Raw genomic sequence first — 18,482 nt, forward strand, 5'->3', positions numbered from 1 at the left:
CCTTTTCATCTCCAAAAGTCTTCTTGTCATAAGGAAACGTCCAGCCCAATTTGGCATAAAATATTTAAATTAGATTTGAATGTCCCAATGTGTTCTTCACACAGTTACCATAGCAGACACAAATTACTCTTCTGCATTAGAAAAGTAGGTCCCAGCATCACACAGGCAGAGGATGAAAAGAAGGAAAAGAAAGATTACTTCAAAGATTATTCCTGCTTGAACTTAGTGACTAAACAAACATCTTGCATAAATCCTGCACAAAAGAAAGTTCCTTATCAAGATATTAATTAGTCTCTTAGGCACAGTGTAGGAACAGATGAAAGGACAGGATTACAAACACAGTTTGTAGAGCAGAGAAGAGTGAAGTTAGCTAATGTTGTTTTTTTGTTTTTTTTTTTTTATCTTTTTGGTAAGCAACACTACCTTAATAGCAGAAAGTAGGACAAGAACGCAGCCCAATTGAAACAGTCATTTTAACTGCAATGTTAATAAATTGAAAGAAAGCAAGGATGTATGTTGAATTTATTACATCTAAACTTTGTAGTGTATCACAGATCTGTGGCAAAATTTGATTTCAGATGATTTAGTAGTCTTGAGTTCTAAGGTCATCTGAATCTGAGTCAAATTGAGTATTTAAAATCTTGTAACTATTGTTCGGCAAATCCTTTGTATTCTACTCATCAAGTTATATTTTGCCTTTTCTGATATAAGACTTCTAGCTTGCAGGATATTAAAAAAAAAAAATCCTCCTTTTCTTTCCCACCCCAAGAGAAAAACTCGTCTTACAAGGTGCCATACCTGCCACTTAGATTGCATGCTGATTTTGAAATTAGTAGCACATCAGTAGCATTTCTGTCCATGAACAGAAACAATTTTCTATTCTTATTTCCTGTATTTTCAAATTAAATACTTAAGAGTACTGCCATGCCTAGGTCTCCTTGGGATTTTCTTCTTTGCTACCAGTGTACCTGAGATGCAGGATTTCTGCCTTCAAGTTCTTGTAGTGTATATATCAACCATTTTAAAACTGTGATCATGTTAAACATTTGTAATGGGCACTTGATTCTTTCCTTCTCTGTATTTATTTGGGCTTTGTAGAAGCTCTTTGCGCTGAAGTCACAAACTATTTGCTTTCACCAAGGTTTCCACTATTTATGCATTTATTTGTTTCACTGTTTTTTTGAGTCACAATTCTTTTTTATGTGAAGTTTGTTTGCTTTACCTGTACAAGGTGAAGACACTAAATAAAAGCAAACTCTTTTATTTCCTTGGTCGCATGCCTGTCCTTCTAGGTCAATGTAGAACAGCCTTACTGTGACTAGGAATCAGATCTTGTATGTTAATATCCCCTGCACTTTCTGGGAATTTAAAGTAGTCTGAAACCCAGTCCTAAGTGACTGTCTGTATGGAAGAGTCGCACAACAGCAAGTGAGGGAGGAGATTACTTGGACAGCTCTCTCACAGTGCCTGCTACAGTTTTATTGACTTTTGAAAGGGGACAGAGGCTAGTCAGGGTATTCTCTGTAGGAAGGTAATTTGAATCACAAATTTTTGTAGCAAACCATGTGTTGGCTCCTGTGCCAAGGTATATGGTACGTGATTTGCTGCTGGCTCTGCCTGCATCATGGGTCTCATAATTACATTATTATTTTCTAAACATTAATACTTTCTAACATTGTGACAATAGAAGTTTTCTGAGTGCATGGTCCGTTTTCTGCTGTGGTCCCAATTACACTCAGTTACCAAGGACTTTGGATCTACCTGAATCATTTTTCTCCAAGTCATGGATGAAGCTGAATCCATATGGATACTCTGTGCTGAAAGTAAATAATAAAAAAAAAATAAAAAAAAGGGTTTTCCCCAAAACTTCATCAGTGGCTAACTTTTAGCTCCACTGAAGTGGACTCCAAGTCTCCCTGGGGGTAAGCCAAATGATCAGTATTGAGAGGAAATTCATAACCGAAGTGTCTAGTTGCATGAGGCCCTAAAAATATTAGAGGGACGTCTCCAGAGAGTGTTTAATCTGTAGGTGTGATGAATCCTGCTGTGAATCTGTCCCATTTTCCTCATCACTGTTACAGGGAGCTTAGACTAAACTTGGTCCTAACGTAAGTGCCATAATAAGTGCTAGAGGTGAGTTGGAGTGCCTGCCCCTTAACCTTTCAGAAATTCCACCTGAAAGATAAGTGCTTTTTCCTTAACAACTTCCAAACATTTCTTTTGACCCAATTTAAAACCAAATCTTTGTTTTTCTGGCTACAAAGGCAGTACTGCCTTAGGAACTTCTTATTAAAGCTATTACTCCCACTAACAGCTCCACATCCTTCAGTGCTTCTATCGCTTCACAGGTTCTGTTTTAGTAGTATGCTTACCCACATGCACAAAATTAAGTATGACTCGTTTTTCTGGAGGCACATTCACACTTAAATATCCTGTTGAATTAAGCCTATATTGGTCTTACCAATGTCCTCCCTCAAAGTGCTTTTTTTTTTTTTTTTTAATGACAGCTGCAGAAAATTACAGGTAGCTCACCTGCAGCTGCTTCTGCTTCACATCTTATCTGTTTTGATATGAAACATCTATTTAACTGTAGTTAAATGCAGGTCTGTTTTTCATGTAGTGGTAGTCACACAGATCTACTAGAAAATTACTTGCTCTTTTTTTTTTTTTTTTTATTATGAATCCAGCTTTATTGCATGTGTCCTTTGTGTAGGGTGGCCTTCAGAGAGGCCTTTCCAGGGCAGAATGGGGACTGGGTCTTTTCAAGCCCCCTCTTCTTTCACCATCGCCAGTGTGTGTAGGAAGGTCAGCTCTGCATTACGCAGAGCTTCTGTGGGCCCACACCTGAAACACTGGCATCAATCACTCACTTTTTGAGCAAAACGGTGGCAATTTTTGATTCGAAGAGTAATGTTTAGCTTTCATAGAAGACGACCCAAATGCGATTAGTTACCATAGCAGCACTTGAAATTAGTACCTGAAAATAGGTTTATTTTTTGCGAAGCACATTTTGTATACCATTTATGGAAAAGTGGGATAGCTTGTCAAAATACCCAAAGCTGATTATTAAAGGATAATAAAGTATATCTTTCTATTAGCTTCTTTTCCAAATCACTGAGTGTAATATACTATTATAATAACAACTCTAGTGATTTAGACTTCTTCAAATTGTGTCTTGGGAACTTTCCAAAACTTTAATCTCTTTTTCTCTTGTGAGTATTGGGAGATAAGCAAAAGAAGAATGCTTGTCAGATTCCCTGCTGACTTAATGAATATAAAACAAAGATACGTAACCTATCCTAAGATTCAGGTTGTATTAAATACAGGATGTCTCTGTAAACTGTCTGTTTATAGAGCTGTCTCACAAAATCAAAGACTGTATGTAAGCCCGCAGAGAAGTCCCACTCACTAGGTTTTTCCATTGCTACTTTCAATATTCTTCATTTTTTTTCCTTACAACCAAGAGTATGGAAGCATTTTATAATGAACTTGGTGTTAGAGAAGGTTTTAAAATAATGTTAGTACAGTCAAAAGCATAAATGCAGTCAATTCATTCAGGGCACTTTAGGTGTTAGGTGTGGCTTTATATTCGTCTTTATAACACCGTGTAGTGTCCTCAGTGGCTTCATTACTCTGAAGCAATTTCACTTATGCAACTTTGTTTGCACAGTTTAGCTGCATTCTTTCTAATATTTTTTTATGATTGTCTTTACATCATCTTCAGCATCACTAACAGTTGGTCTTATAGCCTGAGAACCACTGGCAAAGTTGCGGTTCCTTCTCTACAGGTAAAAGAGATTGTGGCACAGCACACTAAAGAGTGGTCCGAGATGATCAATACACACAGTGCTGAAGAGCAAGAAATCCGTGATTTACACTTGAACCAACAGTGTGAACTACTGAAGAAACTGCTGATTAATGCTCATGAACAACAAACCCAGCAGCTAAAATTTTCACATGACAGGTGAGCAGTGCAGTGCTACTTGATGAAAAGGGCTTGGCTGGTGTCTGTTTTGTAGAATGCTTTAGTTTCTTGTGCTGATAGCTTCTGTACTGCTGTCAAAGGTCCTGGACTGCATGCATGGTAGAAGTGAATTAACTTATCAGGCAAGGAATAGTGAAATGCAGGAATGGGCTTCTTGGCAGGTTTAGGTTGCAGGAAATTCATTAAAAGTAGCAGATGCAATGAAGTGGTGGTAGTTCACATCAGCTGTGGATGTGTCTGGACTTTTCCCAGAAAAACTGAGACAGATCAAGTATGAAAATGTTCTTTAAATTGCTAGCACTTGTGGGTACACGTACTTATAACACTGTTGATTGTAAGAAAGATCCACAAAACGTAAGATCATAAGAAGAATGGATAATGAGGTAAGCTATGTTAGACTAACATCTTCATACAATATACAGCCATAATCACTGGGAGCACAGAAGATACTGCATGACACTACTGTCACATTCCTTGTATAATTAACTGTCCTGCACATTTGAAGAAATTAAATACAAATAGTGTCCAGACTGTTAAAAATGGAAGTAAGGAGAGGAATCATTTTCCTCTGCTATGATCTATAATGTGAAGCAGCCTTAAAAGCACATGAATGCAGTATGTGTGTTCACATATATTCAAATTCATATGTAATTGTCTACAGCATATTTCACATCAAAAACATAGGGAAAAATGAATAAATAAATCACCTTTAATGAAGGAATTTAAATTATTTTTTAAAAAAATTCTGAGTGAAAAAAGCAGCTTATCTTTGCATCAGAGAACACATGCTGGGACCTGCAAGCTTTCCATCCAACAGAGAATTGTCCCAGCAAAAGGCTTTTAGTGAGCTCATCTTTATGTTAATCTCTGTGTTAACCCATGTATTCAAGCTGCCGTTCAATACATATCCCATCAAAACTAAAGTCAGAAAATTGTTAAATTATAATACAAATGCTTTGTTCAAAAGACAGTAGCCAGAGGAAGATGCAGTCCTTAGTATTGTGTCTCTGAATCATACTGGGCTGCATCATCCAGCCCAGAGAAATCATACCTCTTTGGTTTTGAGAGTCCTGCTTTCTGTCCTGTTTGAAATTCACTCCAGCACTTAGAAGATATTCTACTGATGTATACCCTGCTTGTGGAACAGGATATTTTTGTCCTCATCTTTTTGAAATTAAGTTTTTGTTAGTTTTCCATACGTGCTCTCTTGGGTTTAGAATTTCTGCATCTCTGTGTTGGCCCTGTATAATTTAGTGTAAATGGTTCATATGTTCTCATTAATGTATTTTTCTCTCTTAATAGAAATCACTTAAGTGTAAGTCTACATATTGTTCTATTTTTAGAGCTTCTAAGAACCAGACCTCAAAATCCACATTCTAATAAATACTAAGAACTTTTTTTTCTCAGGAGTAACAACCTTCAAATCTTTTTTTTTTGCTTTATTCATTGTAATTAGTTTCTGCTTATTCAGGAGCTTGTATGTAATCCCCAAATGTGCAGACCGGGAACTTCCCTGTTTAAAACAAATGTAAGAGTGTGTCTACATCTATGAATATTTCAGAATTTGGAATGGGAAATTTGAAATGTGAATAATAATGCCCCCAAAGAAATTTTACACCTAATCATTTGTGAACTATTTCAGAGAATGCATTGTATGTGGGAACAGATACACATTTATATGTATAGGTGCATGTAATAACCAAGAGACAGCTCAGGTAACCATAGGAAAAGAGGGATCTATCTGAGAGCAGTGTGGGAGCTGGACCATACTCTCAGCATGCTGTTCTTGCTGCTTCCCTTCTCTGTGAACTGAAGTAATGAGTTAGCTATCACAACAGAGGACACAAAGCTGGTAGAAAAGATCAGTAATCTAAAATGATAGTTATCTGCTGCAGGGAAGATTGTTTCCCTTCATGTGCAGTGGGAAAAGCAATTACAGTTTATGCTTTGAGCTCATTTAAAAACAAAGCATAAAACAGCAAATACTACTAAAAATTTGAAGCTTATTGAACTCCAGGGATGTCATCCCCCCTACCTACCATGAATGGGTTAGCTTTACTGACTGGGATGCAGTGAGCTTGCAGCATTTCAGAAATTGGGGACTTGAAGCTCGTATCTGCAAGCATTTTGTAATTGAATAACATGAGAGAGAAAGGAAAATTGTTTCTTTCTTCTTCTTCTTTTTTTTTTTTTTTTTTTTTTTTGGTAATACAAAAGGAATTTTCTAGATACTCAAACAAGACTGGTGACATAACATTAATGCACTTTAAAGTAATCTAAATATATGTATAAATTCCCAGGATAGATTCAAGTGTTTAAACTCATGTATCCTTTCAGAAGACATTTGTACAAATTTCAGAGTTACAATCAGTATAATACTGTAGGAACCCAACAGTTAAATTTTGTAGTCGCATGTGGTGTTTTTTCAGAATCCCTTTTTCCTTTGCCATCCTGGCTTATCTACTTATTGCAGTTAACTTTTACTATAGGTATCCCCATCAGCTCTGAGCAGGAGGGAGTTCTTTAATCATGGCGTATGGGCTGAACTTTGGGATTTCATGTGAAGCCCCACATCAGACAGTTAGGCAGTGAACTGATGCTAGAACTTTGGCCCTGTCTTTGGGAAATGCTATTTTAGAAGCAGAAGTGGTCCCTACAAGTGCTTGTCGGTGATTTTAAAAGGACGATGAGATTTTTCATGTGTTCTATTAAAAATATCTTCCATTTCCTGCAAGTGGTGAAAACCAAAAACACCCAGGAAGACCATCAGCAGTGCAACTGAGAGCTAAATGATAGCTGCCAGGACAGAGAAACAGTTGTGCATGGATAGGTGTTGGCTCTTCTAGCCATATCTGTGGCCAAAGCCTCATTTTAAGTCATCAGTGATGCACAGTAGTCCTCTAATCCTCTTAACTGCTTTCACTCTGAAATTGTATCTGATGCAAATAGATTAAGTCAGTATGAACACCCACACTGAAAATTTTTCATATCCCTGTGCACAGGAATTTAAAAAAATTATTTCAGTACTGCTCTTAAGGTAGTGTTCTTGAAAATTACTTTAAATTGAGTATAGAAAATAAAAGCTTTTATTTGGAGAAGGGACTATTGGAATGAAACGTGCTCTCAAAAGAACATTTTTTAGAGTTCTGTCTCATTTTTACTGCTTCTAAGTCTGTATTCAGAAAATGTTTCTCATGAATTCTTAGAGGAAAAAGAATGCTGCATTTTTTAAAAAAAGTTTTAACGTATGGAAAGTGTAAGTTGTGGAACACGTTTACTCATGCTACTAAATCATAAATGTCTTCTAGAGATTGAAGAGTGCCTCAAAAAATCAGCGTCAACATTTCATTAAATTAAGCACTCTGTTCTGTGCCACTCTTCTCCTGTGCATACTTAAAATTTGGGGTTAATAAGTACAATAATTAATCAGTGTTCTACTCTAAGATGTGTCCAGAAAAAGAGACTGAGGCACTGCCTTGGCTTGCAACAGGTAACTTTTACTTGCTTATGTACTGCTGGGGATTTCACAATTACTATTGCCAGTTATTCACTATCTAATTTCCATATATAATTCCTGTCTAAATAAGCACTTAAGATCAGGAGCTGCCAGAGCTGGAATACTAAGCAGGCAGAAAGCAAGAGCTAGCCTTCAGGGAAGGCCTTTCTGGAGCTTGGCTGGCTTACCCAGACTGAGCCAAATTCTGTTCACTCACAGTTCAGAAGTCGTTTCTGAAAGTCAGCATCTGTGCTGTTACTCCCAACAATGAATCATAACTCCTGTTAAAGCTACACAGTTTCACAGAAAAGACTGAAGTGTTCTCTGGGCCAGAAGGAGAAAACAAGCACAGGTTTGGCCATGGTCTAAAACATAGGGCTTTTTGCAGTCCCAAAGTAGAAGTCTTAAAAGGAAAGCTGTCAGCTCATACCACCCTAGGAAGTACAACTATTATTCATATTGCAGCCATATTCAGAGTGCAGGATATGTAATAGATAAGTTGCATTTTCTACATAGCTGACAGTAGCTCATGTTCAGACAACTTTATAATAGGGAGAAAAGACTATTTTCCACCCTTTAAACATTCAGAGTGTAAAATGCATAAAGCTTCTCTTTCCAATTATATTCCCTAGGACAAATGAAGGTTTCTGAATGCTTGCTCAAATTGTATAAAGTCTACCTAAAGGAAGGTAATTTTGTTATAGTCTGGTCTTTCCTCTTCCCTAATACTTCAAGGACAAAATAAGCCACAATGCAGAGTAATACCAGGAAACCAACTTCATCAGCAATTGCATTTTGTATATTCATGATTCTATTTGATTTTGCTTAGGGAAAGCAAGGAGATGCGTGCCAACCAGGCTAAAATATCTATGGAGAACAGCAAAGCCATAAGCCAAGACAAATCTATCAAAAACAAAGCAGAAAGAGAGAGGTAAGTACCAGAGGTTCCTTTTTGAGAAGGGAAGAACATTATCAAAAGCTGGCGAGTGAACTCTCAGATTAATTCTGTTAAAACCATGCTTTTATGTGGGAAAACAATGTCTAATGATTGTGCTGAATACTTTTAAATGACCGTTTTAAGAAAGGTATTACTTTTCACTTGTTTAGTCTTTTAATAAATGTGATGCCCTTCTCAGAGAAACAAAAATGTCCTGAACTTTATACTTACTATCTGTGAGTGACTGGTGTAGGTCTAAGAGTTGTAATGACTGTACTTAGGAGTGCAGTATACTTTTTTTTTTTTTTTTAATGACAGTAGGGTTGTTCTGAAAAGGGAGTCTGAGGTTTGGTGCTAGGTGGACTTGGAATAACTTAAGAGGCAGCATCACTAAAAACACAGGAGGTGGTGCCAGTGAATGCTTTTCTCCATCTTCTACTGATAACACAGAAGAGAGATGGAACAGAAGACAGGAGTGCTAAAAGCGATGGTAATAAATGGAGAGGGTGATGAAAGATAAGAGCAAAGAAGCTGGAGGTGTACTGCTGAACAGCGCATGTGTTGCCTCTGGTCCTGAACAGAACCACAGCTCTCTCCCTTATTATGTGCTGATATTAGGAACCTGGCCAGCATCTAAGCTCAGCAAACCAAGGGCTTCTAACACAGCATGTTTGGGGAAGACAGCCGCAATTGACTTGAGAGACTTGCCAGTACCAGCTACCGAGACTTTTTTTGAAGATTGATTTGCATTATATCTATTTTAAATTTCTTCTTTACATTTCCAAATAAGTAGATAGAAGCAGAATGTACATGATGATGTCTCATAAGCCTTCAAGGTTTCCCCTTCACTTTGGGCTTGCCTTCTGGCTCATTTTTTCCTCTTTATTTTTTTCCCTTGATACTGGGCGGTGTTGGCCAAAAGGCTTGAACCTGTTCCTACTGAATTAAGCCTCTTAAGTGTTACAAATTCCTAGCTCATCAGAAAGATGAGTTGTCAGAGGCATTTGTAACTGCATGCTTAGTTTATATAAGACCCCCAGTAACATCTCGAAAATAAATCTCTTCCAATATTTGAATGCAGTCTGAATGCAGTTCCACTTTTCAGGCTTTGAGGTTAGTCTGATTCAGTTCTTTGAACTATTTCTGGTATATTTCATGACATGAATCCTAAGAAGAGAGGCTTATGATTATGTCTCTTATGTTAGTATTGTATATTTATCTTTGTATAAATATTATCTTTAAGAACCTTAAAGCATTGGTAAACCATAACTTTACATATGATGATCAGATGTTTTTTCCATTGTCACTGCTAGAGACGTAGCACTCTGTAATCAATTTATTTTGATAAATGGAGAGTGAAAGGAAGAATACACAGATGAATTAAACAGTTTAAGTTCTTTTCACCACTCCTGAGTAAGGGAAAAAGTCAAAACTTCATTGGAAACAATAGTATAATAACTAGAAGACTGTTCAGCTTGCCATTAGTGGCATATGTGACGGATAATCAAAAATTAAAATAAAATTTACAAGTTTGTGGTTCTCTCTGCTGGTACCTTTGAGTTTCTTTTCTTTTTTTTCCTAACAAGTCTTCATGGACAATGTCTGTATTTTTTTTAGACGAGTCAGAGAACTGAACAGCAGCAACACAAAGAAGTTCCTCGAAGAGAGAAAAAGGGTAACTATAACTTTGACAAAGTTACTGGGCACTATTTCTGGTTATTCATTTTCATTTCTGTGTTGAGAATACAGCTCTAGTAAAAAAATTAAATACATTTAAAAAAAAAAAGAATGTTTGTCCTTGCTTTGTTCCACATGCTTGTAGTATAAAGATCTAACATCTAAAAGATCTAGATCTATTTTAGATAAAGATCTAAACTTTAAAACAACAAAGTTAAGGTTGATGTGTCTCTGTTAGACTTCTATGTAGTATATATATTATATGCAATATATATAAATATATTACTGTTATATTAATAGCTCTTCTTAAGACTCTGTGATACAAGGGCCCCCTGTGAAGTTTTGTACTATCCAAAGGAGGCAACACAGTATATATATGTGTATATTTCAATTAAGTTTTTGTTGTGTGTGTTAATAATGCATTATATTTCTCTCCCAATATTTTCTCCTGCTTACAGCTTGCAATGAAGCAGTCAAAGGAAATGGACCAGTTGAAAAAAGTTCAACTTGAGCATTTAGAAGTCTTAGAGAAGCAGAATGAGCAGGTATTTTTTTAAAATGCTTAAAATAATAGCAGACTAGTAAGAATGGTAACCAGAATCAGGCTGAACAGGATGCTTCTAAATATAAATCATTACTAAACTGGGGAAAATGACCTTGTTCATGGTCACTCAACTACTTGGGGGAGTTAAAATGAAGAGGCAAAGTGAGTTAAATAATGATATAGAACTCAGTTTGTTTCAGATGTGAAAGCTTAACTGTTTAGTCAGTCTGTCCTTTTAGCAGCTCAGCCACTTTGGTACTAATTAGCTAGTAATAAAAAAAGTAATAAAAAGCCCAGAATACAAATTTTAATTACTCCACAAAACTACCTCAAGAAAATCTGTTTCTTTTGAACTTAGATTTCTAGTGCTGACTGGGAAATAGAGGTAAAGCACGTGCACAGAGCATCTCTGAACTCCGGGAACCACTTTAGTTTGGACTGAACAATAGAGTATAGTAGCACGGGGAGTTTTATCTGTGCTAATACACTCTTTCCTAATTAAAATACCTTTTATTTTTATTTTATTTATTTATTTTTTAATTTGAAAAAGCTACTTGGCAAGGCAAGGAAAATTCTAATCTTAATTCTGGTAGAAGCAGTACTGTTCTGAGCAGTTCCCTTGCTGAAAGGTTGAGCCAGCAGAGCTGTAATATGCATGAACTTGTGTAAACTGCAAGGGGAATATACCCAGCAGTTCAGTAAGATGAGAGAGAAAGGATGTGTTTAATACCCATTGCTTTCAAGGGTTATGCACTTAATTCTTTTGAATTAAATTTTCTGAACTTAAACTCTCTGGCAGACACTATATTATGAATTAAAGTAAGCTTGCAGAGGGGGAGGGAAAAGTATGTCCAAATCAAGTGTTTCCAGTATCACAGGAGTCCCAAAAGCTGCGTGTGACTGGGTTAACTTCTGGGGTGATGCCAAGTAGGGTCACGGGCAGCTGCTACTACTGAGCCCTGGACACTGTGGCTCTGTCTTCTGATTGCTCCGCCTTCCTTCTGGATAACGAGCAAGATTTCCAGTCTGTCCCCTGCCAGGGTTTCTATAGATGCCATCTCTGACACGCAATATGAATGAACATTGGTCATTCTGCTCCTGAGCAATAGCTACATACAATCAAAAGGTGGGGGTTGGGGGACACCTAGGGGAGGCAATTGGGGTACAGTGGACCTGCAGCATTAACTTTAGAGAGCAACACAGAGAACTCTGTAAACTGAGCTAGTTGACAAAAAATAGTGGGCTTGATCCAAAGACAGGTGTTATCAGTGGTGTCTTCCTGCTGGTGGCTTCAGAGGGCCTTAGATCCAGTGTTTAAACACATAAGGACAAGAGGAAATGATTACAGTTGTGCTTTCAACCACAATGTGGCAAACACATCCTGTATAAGGGCGATAGGCTGCTGGGAAATAATTGTGGATCATTAAAGGAGTCACCTCTTTCAGCAATTAGATTATTCCCTCACCTGGCTGGGGTTACAGCCTCCACTGCTCAGAGGCAATAACAGCCTACGTGAGCTTGCTCATATGCCATTTCAGTGCAGGTCAGCCCACATCATCAGTGATGAAATGGAGGAAAATCACTCAGGTTCTGTCAGGTTATCACTTTGTGGGGGCATGTGGAGGCCTCTACCACAGGCAGTCCTTAACAGCTTTTTAACCCACTTGATTTAATCATCAGAAAATATACTTCCACACGTGCTGTCCTGACCGCTTCCTTTCAGTCCCTAAAGTGCACTAATGCATACCCAAGGTCTGGTTTCATTGCTATATGCATTGATGTGTGAAAGCTAATTGGATCAAAATAAAGGTGGTATTTGTTTAATGCACATTTCAAAATGGTTTTTGTTTTTGTTTTTTTTCTGATCAAATGGGTGAAGAAACTTTTCATATATAGAATGTAAAAAGTAGAAATATGGGTGGAAACAGCCTTCAATACAAACTGTTATAATTTAAATTTTTGTTTTATGTATGTTTTCCTTGCATTAATTTTTTAGTCTCACTTCAGTTTTCATTCATTTAATTTGTTTCTCCTTGTATTACTCAATTTTGACATTATTATTTTTGTACAAACAGCTTTTGAAATCCTGTCATGCAGTGTCTCAAACACAAGGTAGGATGGACGTATAAGCAAACTCTTATTTCAGTGTGCTTTCCTTCTAAATTTATCATTATCATTGGAGCCTTCCTTGTAAATGCAACCATTGGGAAGTACCATTGACATAGTGAACACAATGTTAATCTTTTTTGCACACAAGTATTTGAGCCTAACAGTACTTTGTGCTTTAGCATCTCCAATTCAGATGCATACGAACAACGATGTAAATAGGAAATATTTAGAGATTAACTTGTATTGTACGTTACCTGTTGTTACTGAAAGATACGTTCAGAGTTCTAAACTGTCTGCAGAAAGTGTCTATTGCTTGAAGAAAACTATTTTAGTGTTAACATACATATGCTTAACTGGTAATGCTGATAGACAGACAAAGAATATTCACATATATTAGTAAGGTAATAAAATAAGAAATTCCACACTAAAAATAGCAAAGCATAAAACAGATTGCTAGAAATAGCTTTTTAGTGTTTGAAGAAGAGGCTTCCAGCACTTCAAAATTCACTTTAAAATCCAGTGTATTACAAAGTATGGTAATTATACTGTGTGACTGTGCTGCTGTAGCTTCCTAAATAATCATTACTCACAAGAAATCTCTATTAACCCTTGCCTTTCCAAGGGAAATAGTTGTAGGCTTGAACATTCAGTTTTACAGTATTGCCTGACCTGAATTATTGTCTTGAACTCGCATATTGCACCACACTTTTGCAACATGTATTTACAGACATCTAATGAGGAAAAAACATTCATCATTAGGCTAGGGGAGGGAAAAAAAAAAAAAAAAGATTCTTCATTTAATGTATATGGTTCTTAGCCTGTCTCAGATTTCACTAGAGAGCAAGCATCTTGCAAGCAGGGTCCATTAACTGCCACTAACTTCACAGATTCACTGTAGCTTTAGCACTGCCTTCCAGAAAGCTCGTCACATTGTGTCTGTGTGTGCATGTCAGAATGCACTGTCTGAACTGGCCTCGGAGTAGCAAAAATGGGCATCGTGATCCTATGCTAATGTGTTCTTTGAAACCAGGTTATCTCTAAAATAATTCTGTACGCTATACACTGGCATGCAGAATATTTATAGGACACTGTATGCCAGTAGTTAAGTCACAAGTCGAAAACGTAAAATGGATGAGTCACTAAAAAACAAACAGAGTTTTAGCTGGAATTGCACTTCACACACAGGCAAAATCCAGCCAACATTTCAGAAGAGGTTGTACATATTTATTTATTTATTATGTTTTCACATTTCCATGTTAAAATTATTTCTTCATTACTTTCAAGCTTTTAACTCATTTAAATGGAGAGCATTGATTAATTTTTAATCATATTTATGACAGTTTCTTTGCTATTATCATAATTCCTTTTTTTCCCCAAGATGGTGATGATGATGATTGTGAAAGTACAGGGCTAGGTTTTTCAAGAAGGCATGTATATCACATCTGTACAAACCCACATTTACCTTGCAAAATGGATAGCTGCGCATCTCATGACTTTAGATCTACATCTGCCCATGTTCACATATATGTCTCTGTATGTCCAGAATAGGTGACTACTTAAGCAGAAGTTTGTATATCAAATTTCCCTGTCAAAGCAACATTTACAACTTTCTGAGGAAGAGTTCACATAAATCAAGTTCAGTAGCCATTCTTCCCTGCCTAGAAGATACAAAGGAGGTACACTGAAGAAAGGATTAGCTTGGTTTTCCTCTTCCTAAACTTGTCCTAATCCTCAGAGGTTTGGTTGTAAAGATAGCTTGCCCTCTGGGTCAAGTTATTCAGAGTCCTTTGGGCTATGGATTTAAATAACTTCACAGATTGAGAGTCGTCACAGAAAATGAAGAGATGGTGACTCCCAGTTCTTTCAAACCACAGAGTTTCAACCAAAGTGCAATTTATAATCTGTGGCTGAGCCACAGGAGAAGTAAGCATGTACAAGTATGTATGTGTGATGGAGAGAAAGAGAATTTTAAAAGCTCCCTCTAAGCAGAGGATTCCCAGGCCAGATAACATTTTTATACAGTGCTTTAACCCTTCTTGCAAAGCCTGAGGCATACAGAGTTATATTGCAAGATCTGGCATAAATTCGGTGCTGTATTTTGCACAATGCAGTTGGATGCAGTTTCAGGTGGATTCAATGTGTGTAATCCTATGGAGGACATGTAGCAGTAGTCTAATCTTGAGGTGAAATAGTTCACATCTGTAATAATAAAAGACAAGATCTCAAGGCCAGATAAAGATTATTTAACAACAACAAAAAAATACAAACTATATAACATACAGCGAGAAAGATGTTACAGATTTTCATCATTGTCTTTACGGAAAGAAATCGGTCCAGATCATAAATTAACTCTGAACATTTCAGGAACTAAAAAGTATATTGCAGTACTCTTACAGCAGTGATTGACCATACATTCCCAAAGACATTTCTTATCAGGAGAAACAGTAGAATCAGCATCTGAATAGTTTTCTTCCCTAAAATTGGTGCTTTTGCATTTTACTGTGTGTTTCTTCAGAAATTCAACCCATGAATCTTGGAATAAAATCAAAAATATTTTCCTAGAATTTGTAGACATGAGAATTACAGCTGATTTTGAAAACATAATGACATGGTGGGAGGGGGGAGAGACATAATGTTATTACATGTATCTTCAGTGTGTTTTGCCTGTATTTTACCCAGATGCTATCATATAAAATGTGCATCATTCTGAACACAAGGTCTGATGCAGTGCTTCATGTGGTTATTTTGGATTGCAGGCAAAGGAGATGCAGCAGATGGTGAAGCTGGAAGCAGAGATGGATCGCAGGCCAGCAACAGTGGTCTAAAGCCTCAACATGTAAATTGAAGTTGGAGAACACAGCATCCTTAGAATGAGAGCAAAATTCAAAATACTATTGCTGAGGTTGAAAAGTGGGCTTTTTCCTAGTCTCCCCCCCCCCCCTTTTTTTTTTTGATATATAGAAAATGTAGCTATGGACCACCAAGTCTTAAGGTTTGCATTGTTTCTTTTTAACACTGAGCACTGAATTTCCTTTGTTGGGTTTCCATAATAAGAATTTCCTTGGTTCAGGAAAACACTAATCAGAAGATGAAGACAGTTTCTAAATCCAGTCCGTAATTCCTTTCTGTATCTCCACAGGCAGACTGCCTGTATCAATTACACAATCAGAGCCTTGAAATACAACAGATATTTTTAACATTATCTCAAATGGCAACAAATCCATAGTCAAATCATGTTACCTACTATTTGTGTTCTCATGTGTGATGTATTGTGTAGAAAGCTCATGCTGCCAAACCACAACAAGTAACATGTCAGCTGCTCAGCACCTACTGTCACTGAGCCCACTGAACTGGATTTTTAGCTAGGTCACTGTAATAATAATCCCAATCAAGTTAGTAAGGAGTAGAATTGGGGCAATTTTTAATTTATATTTCAAAATATTTTTCAGGCAGCAGACAGTAAACAGCTGAACATTGTGTATGGTTGAAAGTACAATATGTACAAAGTCATCCGTCAAATTCATCAACTGTAACAGTAACTTCACAGGATGTTTCTGCAGTCCAATGATGTAATTCACAAGTGCCATATCAACTCCATCATGTCTGAAAAAAAGCCGATATCCTGTGAAAGTTACTGCAATGGTTAACATGAGGGAAATACAGTGTATTTGTGCCAAACTTGCTCAGTGCTCTAAGGGATTATGTATTAGGCACTTTAAGAAAAGTTTACATCATATGTTGCTTGTACAGATATTGCATTTTGATCCTGTTGCTGCAGATCCCAGATATTACAGTTCATTGTAACTTAAAGATTGTTTAAATGGCTTTTGGCAAAAAGTTTGTAACTGTGAAAATGTAAAAAGTATTTATACACTTCAGAATCACAACATTGTAGAAAAATTCACATAGATGTTGCCACATGATAAAACTAGTAAACAGAAATGCTAAGAGTATGTTTGCATGTGATACAAATGCTAATAAGACTGTAATGCCTACTATATGACCACAGTCATTCTTTTAGCCAGTAAATACTGAATAAATGTATGGCACAGAATATTGTTTGATTAATTACAGACTTTTAGCATAACAAGGTCTCTCTATATATGTGTGTATATTAATTACGTGGGCATTCTTGATACTTCAAGTAAAAGAAAAGTACATAACTAATTTAATTTTACACAAAAGTATTTATGCAGATTTTCAGAATTTCATATCAGGAATAACCTTTTTATGTCCATTAGATACAAAAACAATTTGCTAATGTGTTAATTTGCATGTTTCCAAAGCTTGCTGTAGTTATATTGCAAAACAATGCATGTAAGCATTCCGCTTGGAATTTGTCCATGCTGCCAATTCAAAGATGACTGCATGGAAAAATGGTAGTTTAGAACAAATCAGATTCCTGATTTCAATGTACTAAGCACCGATTACTTTGTTGTATATGCCTGTACAAATGAATTCTACATATTCCTATAAACAAAATAAATGAAAAGAGATAATTATGTTATTGTTGGTCCTGAGATGAAACTTTCAACTTCTCTAATAAAAAACTTAAAATTCAAAACGTGTAGTGACCATAGTGGATTGTAGGGTGGTGTTGTTATTGCCTATGATTTTTTAATAAGATGTATTTCCTGTAAGAATGTGTATAGTGTAAATATATTTATATCATAGCTTATTTATTCAAACGAGTCTTATTTCTTTCAAGTGGTTGAAGAACTGTGCAGCGTTGGTCTTTGCAGTACTACAGAACAGCCTGAGTACAGCGTAGCAGCACTACATTGAGAATCCAAGAACCCGAGTACAGAATAGCAGAGAACACAGCTGAGACAGAGGTCAGTGAAGTAGTTAGGTGTTTAAGGCAGGATTTAAACAAACTTGTGATGCCAATTCGGCATTCCCATTCTGATGCACTTAACCTGTGGAGGCACCTCCAGCTCTTTATGCTCTGTAATATTTTAAAGACAGGTTGTGTGCACACGCACTGAACCACCGCACTGGGAGCAGCTGTCCCTGCTCTCTGAGCTTGGCTGGTCCTCTTCCCAAATGCTGGAGGGAGCTGCAAGCAGCAGCGTTTTTAGAGCATGCTGGAAAGGATCTGGCAGCTTGAAAAATGTGGTGAATTTTATGTTATTTTTGTAATAAAAGTATCTTCTAAAATACACCTACTGGAGACAGTGCTGTTGAGCTGGAATTTAATACTGATGCCTACTACTGTGGTTTCTAGAAACTGGATGGGGAACAACTGAACATTACTAACCTGAACGTTACTAGTCTTCTAAGGCTCAGTTACAGCCTAGCTGAAAATCACTGTTCTAGCTGTTAAAGAACTAACTGCAAATGGAGGACCTGGGTTCAGTTCACTTCCCTCACTGAGGAAAATCAAATCTCCCTGTCAAAATTCTCTGACAAATATCATACACATCAGGGGATTAGCTGGTTTTGGAGGGGAAAAAAAACCTGTCCACAGCCTCCTTGTGAGTCTGTGCTCACTGCTCAGCCAGGAGTGAGACATTGATCGAGTCCGAGAGAAAACGTGCTGCTGTGAAACCGCAGAGCTGGGTAGCCTCTGTGTCCAGGCTCTGCTCCCAGAACTGCTGCGTATTTCATCCACCGACAATTTAGCATAAAATGCAGACAGTAATTTGAAATTAAGTGATGAATTTTGTCAGCTAAGTATTTTGAAATACTGTTTAAGTAGTATTTGATTCAAAAATTATTTGAAATTTGGCTG

General features: G+C 36.9%; 1 protein-coding gene across 12 annotated transcripts in view; it reads left to right on the forward strand.

The window, feature by feature from the left end:
* PLCB4 (phospholipase C beta 4) overlaps positions 1-17,312 on the forward strand; it is a 230,209-nt gene extending 212,897 nt beyond the window's left edge. For 10 of the 12 annotated variants that reach the window (XM_068675401.1, XM_068675397.1, XM_068675396.1 and 7 more), the window contains 6 exons: positions 3,789-3,964; positions 8,311-8,412; positions 10,036-10,093; positions 10,554-10,640; positions 12,715-12,751; positions 15,505-17,312. In XM_068675401.1, the coding sequence (XP_068531502.1) occupies positions 3,789-3,964; positions 8,311-8,412; positions 10,036-10,093; positions 10,554-10,640; positions 12,715-12,751; positions 15,505-15,593 (549 nt within the window). In that variant the 3' untranslated portion in view covers positions 15,594-17,312. The remainder of the gene's footprint in view (positions 1-3,788; positions 3,965-8,310; positions 8,413-10,035; positions 10,094-10,553; positions 10,641-12,714; positions 12,752-15,504) is intronic. The other 2 variants (XM_068675394.1, XM_068675402.1) reach the window with 1 other exon arrangement.
* Positions 17,313-18,482: the final 1,170 nt, after the last annotated feature.

This window comes from Anas acuta, chromosome 3, assembly GCF_963932015.1.
Source record: "Anas acuta chromosome 3, bAnaAcu1.1, whole genome shotgun sequence".
Classification (NCBI taxonomy): domain Eukaryota; kingdom Metazoa; phylum Chordata; class Aves; order Anseriformes; family Anatidae; genus Anas; species Anas acuta.